The 7,572-nt window shown below is 41.4% G+C and overlaps 1 protein-coding gene across 3 annotated transcripts in view; it reads right to left on the reverse strand.

Moving 5' to 3' along the window:
• Trip4 (thyroid hormone receptor interactor 4) overlaps nucleotides 1–7,572 on the reverse strand; it is a 111,205-nt gene that overhangs the window by 92,231 nt on the left and 11,402 nt on the right. For all 3 annotated transcript variants that reach the window (XM_023712665.1, XM_004628821.2, XM_023712666.1), the window contains exons 4-5: nucleotides 4,695–4,907; nucleotides 1,504–1,582 (exon numbers count right to left, since the gene is read on the reverse strand). In XM_023712665.1, the coding sequence (XP_023568433.1) occupies nucleotides 1,504–1,582; nucleotides 4,695–4,907 (292 nt within the window). The remainder of the gene's footprint in view (nucleotides 1–1,503; nucleotides 1,583–4,694; nucleotides 4,908–7,572) is intronic.

Raw genomic sequence — 7,572 nt, forward strand, 5'->3', positions numbered from 1 at the left:
AAAAAAAAAAAAAAAAAAAAAAAAAAATTTATGTATTTGGTACAGGGTCTCTCTACACAGCTCAGACTCAGCGATGTGCTGGTCGTGCTGGCCAGCTCAGTGCGCAAGGCCAGCACAGCGTGCAGTACCCGGGGGTTGAACCAGGGCACCTGTGCTTGCCAGGCAGGTGCTTAGACTGCTGAGCGATATCTCCCTGGCCCTGTAGAATTTCTTCAGTCTTGTCTTTCATGGTCTTTCAAATTTATTATTCGTAAATTTTCTGTCAATAATTTTAGCAGGCATCAAGGATCTTACTGGTAGCAGATTACTACTGTGTTGTTCTCATGGTACTTATCTATTATTCTTGCTTCCTGTACTTCATTTGTGAGAATTCTTCTATAAAAATTGTCTCTTCTCAGGGCTGGGGAGATAGCTCAGAAAACTAAGCATCTGCCTGGCAAGTGCAAGGTCCCGAGTTCAATCTCCAGTACCACCAAAAAAAAAAAAAAAAAAAAAAAAAAAAAGAATTGTCTCTTCTCAATGACCTGAGTGCTACATGTGTTGCTCTCAAACTTACGATTTTTTTCTTCTTTTTCTTTTCTTCCTGGTACCAGGGATTTAACTCAGGACCCTGCGCTTACCAGGCAAAAGCTTATTCTACTGAGCTATCTCCCTGGCCCCTCTCAAACTTATGATGCATGAGCCAAAGCTTGGAAAATTATCAGCACGCATACAACAGCAAAGATCACATTAACTTTGCAAAAGCATGCCAAATGCAAACTTTTACCTTTCAATAAAAAGCTATTGGGGCCGGGGAGATGGCTCAGTGGAATAAGCGCTTCCCTGGCAAGCGCAAGGGCCTGAGTTCAATCCCCAGTTCAAAAAGCTATTTGTAGCACTGAAAAAAAGAGAACTGTCTCTTCTCCATTTTGTAAATTATCCTGTTATTTATATGAACGTGGTCATGTGTATTAATTTTACTCCTTGTGCTATAATCCAATACAATAGTATTAGATTCATTTTTTAAAAAATTTTATTTATTTGTGTGTGTGTGTGTGTGTGTGTGTGTGGCCAGCTCGGCCCACCAGGGGGCAGGGCTGGCTGGCATGTGGTGCTGGGGGATTGAACCGCAGTCCCTGTGCTTTGCTAAGCTTGTTCTAAGTAGGTGCTTTAGACCACTGAGCCATCTCACCAGCCCCTATTAGATTCATTTTGTTGTGCAATTTTTATTTTTTTTAATTTAAAAAAAATTCTTTTTTTTTTTTTTTGGCAGTACCGGGAATTAAACTCAGACCCTTGCGCTTGCCAGGCAAGCACTTATTCTACTGAGCCATTTCCCCAGCTCTGTTGTGCAATGTTATGTCGTTTTACTAATAACTTTTAAAAACGCTTGCTGAGTAATGAACAAATAAAGTGGTATACCATGTTAGACGAAAGAAAGAAAATCACACAAAATAAATAAATAAATACAATCACAAATAAACCAAAATGTACACAGTGATCAATGAGAAGACTGCAGGTTACCTGACATGAGCTTCTTTAGCAGCTTCTGGCTCTTGTTTGAGTCACGCTGTAAAATATCTCGCTCCTCATGAGTACATACCTGTAAAATAGCAAGATATATGATCCAATAAATTATGTCACTGGCTTGATATACTTTAAAAATATCTAGGCCTGGCATGGTGGCACATGTCTGTAATCCCAGTACTTAGGAGGCTAAGCCAGGAAGACTGTTTCGAGTTCAAGACCAGCCTGGGCTACAAAGTGAGCTCAGCTCAAGGCCAGCCTAAACTGCATAGCAAGACCCTGTCTCAAAAGACAAAAAAAAAAAAAAAAAGTACCTCACATTAGTATAAAGTAACATCAAACTATAGATATGACAGTAAAATAATGAGATTGTCAGTGTCTTTATGCAAAGTACCAATATGTATGCATCACATTAGTTTTACCCAAGTTCTCTGTGCACTGTTCTCTATTATTTTGGGGGGTGCTTTTGAAACAGGGTCTCATTATGTAGCGCAGGCAGGCAGGCCTTGAACTCCTGGTGCTCATCCTGCCTCATTCGGCAGAGTGCTATATGCTCTTTTATTGCCTATATAAAAATTTACCTTACTGCAGGTATGCGTGTATCCTTGCATGAACTGATGATTTATTTATGTATTTGATACAGGGTCTACAGGGTCTCACTACACAGATCGGACTCATAGTGATCCTCCTGTTTTCAGCCTCCCAAGCACCAGGATTACAAGCGTGCACAACCATGCCCAGTCTCAGCACACCCCTGGGGTGGGGCTGGCATGGCAGGCCAGAGATGGAATCCCGGCCGGTCGCTATGCTCTGCTTAAGCAGGCACTTTAGTCTGCTGAGCTATCTGGCCGGCCCTGTGACCTGATAATTTAAAAGACAAACATTAATCTACTTTCAAAAGACAAATATTTGCCTCTTTTGAGAATACTAGAAAAATCATGCAATCTTGTACAGCAATTAACCACTAAGAAGAATATATGCAGTGTATTATTTGTTGAAACTGTACTTCCGACTTGATTTGAAACTGTCTCATTGCTGTTTATCAATAAAACTTTGAAAAAAGAAAAATCATGCAAGACTTTTTTCTGGCTGTCTCTTGGTTGTAGGCTGGGTATAGTGGCACACACCTATAACTTTAGCACTTGGGATGCCAAGGCAGGGAGATTGCTGAGTTTGACTTTGAGCTACTAAGTCAGCTCAAGGACAGCCTGAACTGCATAGTGAAATGCTGTCTCAAAAAGACAAAAAGAAAAGGAAAAGAAACTTCTCATAATAATGAAATCTAAAAAAAAAAAAAAAAAAAAAAAAAAAAAAAAAAAAAAAAAAAAAAAAAAAAAAAAGAAATCTAAAACTGAGAAGATAAATTACAAGCAGCTATTTTACTAGAAAGAGCCAGAAAAAGCAAATTACAGTGCCATCCATGAGAATTAGCCCAGGTTTTTGCAAAAGAAAATAAAAAGAGAAAATCAGTCTAGGTTTTATACCATATATACGCAAATATATACATTGTCTGTGTTTGTGTAACAACTGGGACAGAATTCAGGACCTCAGACATGCTAGGCAAGAACCCTACTACTGAGCTATGTCCCCAAACCAATTACATATATTTAGTATCTTTACTTCAAACACTACCTACCTATCACAAATCTATTCAGGGAAATAAAAAGCCACCTGGCCATGGTGGCACATGCCTATAATTCTAGCACACTGAGAGGCTGAGGCAGGAGGACTGCAAGTTCAAGCCCAGCCTGGTCAACTTAGATTCTGTCAAGCAAGCAAATTGGGGCCAGGGAGATGGCTCAGTGGAATAAGTGTTTCCCTGGCAAGCGCAAGGGCCTGGGTTCAATCCCTGGTTCTGAAAAAAAAAAAAAAGGCTCTGTTTATTATGAATTTACTGCAATTGTAAGAAGTATGCCAAGAAGCGTTATATGAAGCTTGTAAAACTGTGCGACTCTGGCCAATCTGCTTTCTTTCCCTTTGTTTCATACACTGAAGGGTCTAAGGGACCGAAGAGAACTTCCTAGCAGTTCTCTGAATAGCAACAGTATTCCTGCCAGATTTACTGCCATTTGATGAACATGTTTATAAGAATTATAAGGGCGGGCCAAATAGCTCAGTGGATTAAGTTCTTGCAAGCAGGCGCAAAGACTGGGGGTTAAATCCCTGGGCCTACCGTGCTGGCCCCACCACTGGGGTGCACTGAGACTGCAATTGAGACTGGGTGTGGTGGCACGTGCCTGTAATCCCAGCTCTTGGGAAACTGTAAACAGGTGGATCACTATGAGTTCAAACTAGTAGTGAGACCCTGTAGACCCTTCCCTAAAACACACACACAAAAAAAAGAATTATATTTTTTCACTTCATTCATGGCTTATTCTGAGTATAAGCAACAATGAAGGGCCCCACCAGAGATGAGAAAATAAATCAATATAAAATGAACACCTTCACCAACATCAAATGCCACTGCTTCTGCCAGCTAGCCCATGAGCGTCAGATGAGCTTTCTGGCCAGTTCATTAGGGTTTTGTGAGTGAGGCATTGCTGTTACACTCTGAGGTCATTCTCCCACATAGAGCAGATTTTAACAAGGCAGTGTCCTAGAAAGAGGAGCTGAAGTGACATGAGACTTATGTCACTGTGTCTCGGTGTCCTACAGATCTGAGCCCCATCTGACACCATCTACAAAAAAATTCTTACATTTCAGGTTTTAAAGTTTCTTTGAGGGACCAGGGAGATAGCACAGTAAAATAAGTGCTTGCCTGGAAAGCACAACGGGCAAAGTTCAATCCCTGGTTCTGCAAAAAATAAATAAATAAATAAATAAATAAATAAATAAAATAAAGTTTCTCTTAATTAAAATTAATCTGATACAGACTTGGCTCACTTGACAATACATGTTCGTAGGAGAGGTTTATTTTTTGTTTTTGGTGCCAAGGACTGAGCCCAAAGCTCCCAGCTTGCTAGGCAAGACAATATATGTTCTTAAAGCCTTCTTTATTAATAAGCCTTTATTAATAGCCTAAGTGCTAGCTATAACCTTGGGTTTCAGATTAATCAAATATCTGCTAGTAGAGATTCCTGGACATCTTAGGGAAGAAATTTACTAAGAAAAACAGAAATTACTAAAGATGTCAATGGCCCTGTGTATTAAAACAAAGCTTAGTAAGACAAAATAGAAAACCACCTCACCAGAGAGCCACAGAATAAGCAGGGCCCAGAACCCTCTTGCTCACAGACAATCCGCCCACAGATCAGACAGTTATTGATGAGCTTGTGCTTCTGGCCCAGGCAATCACAGGGGTGGCGACCAGGAAGCAGGACCGCAAGCTTGTCCTGTCCTTCTCTTGTGTATAAGTTGACAAACTTTGTCTTCTTCTTTACAGAGTTGCTGTTCTCTTGTGCCTAATGATACAAAAACATCAAATTATGACACTGGAAAGAATCAAAAGGAGGAGAAAAATCTTTAGTTCTGTCCAGTAATGACTTATATACTTTCTAAGAACCACAAAAGAAGGAAGAGAGGAAGAAATACAAATTGCTTATAATCAAGGACTGAGAAACAACGATACTCTTGAAAAACAAGCTAATCATCAATTACCTTGCCCCTTCTGTTAGTAGTTCTCAGTTAACCATACAGCTGGTGAAAGCTAAATGTTAGAGCTGTTTAGCTGGGCATGGTTAGCACATGCCTGTAACCCCAACACTAGGGAGGCTGGGGCAGGAGGATCACCACGAGCACTGCCAGCCTGGGTTACACAGTGAGTTCAAGGACAGCCTGGACTACACAGTGAGACCCTACTGCAAGGAAGGAAGGAAGAAAGGGAGGGAGGGAAGGAAGGAGGGAGGGAAGAAGGAAGGGAGGGAAGCGAAGTGAAGAGAAAGCTCTTTATTGGAGATTTTAAAGCACAGCTAAATTGGAGATCAAGAATTCCTCAGTGACATTTGGCTAGCTGGAAGCGGCAGTGTATACTTGTAATCTCAGCATTTGGGAGTCCGGAGGCAGAAGGATCACTGTGAGTTTAAGGCCAATCTGGGCTATATAACAAAATTCTGTCTCAGGGCCGGGGAGATGGCTCAGTGGAATAAGCGCTTCCCTGGCAAGTGTAAGGACCTGAGTTCAATCCCTAGTTCCATTAAAAAAAAAAAATTCTGTCTGAAAAACAAAACAAAAAAAATCTGCTGGGAAAAGCAGATGACATCTGTGAATATGGAACACAATGAATAAACAATTTACTAAATCAGAAATTAATAAAAAGATAACCAACAGGGACTGGGGAGATAGCTCAGTAGAATAAGCACTTGGCTGGCAAACGCAAGAGCCTGAGTTCAATCCCCAGTTCTGCAAAAAAAAAAAAAAAAGACAACCAACAAATGATGGAGTACTGGGGCTGTGGCCCAGTGGTGGAAGCACCTGCTCAGGATATGCAAGGGCTGGGTTAGACCCCCAGCACCACACATCCATACCTGCAACGGGCAAAAGACCTAAGCGAGAACTTCGTAACAAAAGGTGATCCAAATGACCAGCAGACACACAATAGGGTATGCAACTTCATTGGTCATTAAAATAATGCAGCGTAAGCCTGGGCTATTACCTTGTTGATAAAGCACTTGCCTCACACACAAGAGGCCCTTGGCTCAGTCTCCAGCACTGAATAGAAAACCAAACCAAATCAAACCAGGATATCCTAAATTTTAAACAAATAAAGATAAATATACTGATTAGTTAAGGATCTAAGCAAAATGTACATTAGTAATTTTTCAATCTTTTAAGAACAGGGCATAGCGCTGTGCTCCTGTAAACCCAGCACTTAAAAAGCTGATGCAGAAGGATCGTTGCAAGTTCAGCGCCAGCCAGGGCTACAAACTGAACTTAAGACCAGCCTCAACTGCACAGTAAGACCCTGTCTCAAAAAGACAAAACAAACCTTTCAAGTTAGTCCTTCTGGTGGGTAGGCAGTGGTACCGCAGTGTGACTATATTTTGTACTATTTAACTAACTCAAGCACTTTCTCACATACCTGTTTCTCATTTGGACATACTGTACAAATTAAAAACTTGTGGGTTTTTAATTTTTTATTTTTTGTGTACATAGGTCTAGGGTATTCTAGAGGGGTTGACAGTAACTAATTTCTAGGGGTTTTCCCCCATAGGACTAGGGCTTGAGCCCAAGACCTGAGTCCCAGCTCTGTTTATTTTTTAGTTTGAAGCAGGGTCTTGCTAAGTTGCTAAATTGCCAGGCTGGGCTTAAAGCTGTGATCCTCCTTTGTCAGCCTCCCAGAGTGCCAGGGTTATAGTATAAGCATGTGCCACCAGATCTCACTTCTCTCTCTCTTTTTTTTTGCACAACCAGGGATTGAACTCAGGCCCTTGCACTTGCCAGAGAAGTGCTTATTCCACTGAGCCATCTTCCTGGCCCCATCACTTCTCATTTCTATTTCTTCTTGTGCTCCTTCTCCTCCTTCCCTCTCTCCTTCCCCCCTCCTTCTGTCTTTTTGAGACAAGATCTCACTATGCAGTTCAGGGTGGGTATGAGCTTACTTTGTAGCCCAGGCAGACCTCGAACTCACAACAATCCTCCTGCCTCAGTCTCCCAAGTTCTGGGATTACAGGGGTGCACTACCATGCCCAGCCCATCACTTCTAATTCCAAATGTACATATGTAAGGTCAGTGTATGAAAAATCATCTGCTCAGTATTTGTTGTAAAATAAAAAGGGGGAAAGGCATCACGTCTCTCAGCCTGTTAGGCTTCAAAAGTATATGAGCCTTTCAAAGAAAAAGGATGACAAGAAGGAGGAGGAGAAAGAGGAGGGGAAGGAAGAGGAAGAGAAGGAGGAGGAAGAGGAAGAAGAGGAGGAAGAAAAGGAGGAGGAGAAAATAATACGCAGTGGTATCTCTGCTCATGAACTTAATTTGTGCCACAATTCTGGAAAAGATAGCCACTACTGTTCTATAGGAAACATGTCTGCGGTCTATTTGTCACTTAATATAGAGTTCACAGGGCTGGTGAGATGGCTCAGTGGTCTAAAGCACCTACTTAGAACAAGCTTAGCAAAGCCCAGGGACCGC

Source organism: Octodon degus, unplaced genomic scaffold (assembly GCF_000260255.1).
Source record: "Octodon degus isolate 3935 unplaced genomic scaffold, OctDeg1.0 scaffold00026, whole genome shotgun sequence".
In the NCBI taxonomy this organism is placed as follows: Eukaryota; Metazoa; Chordata; class Mammalia; order Rodentia; family Octodontidae; genus Octodon; species Octodon degus.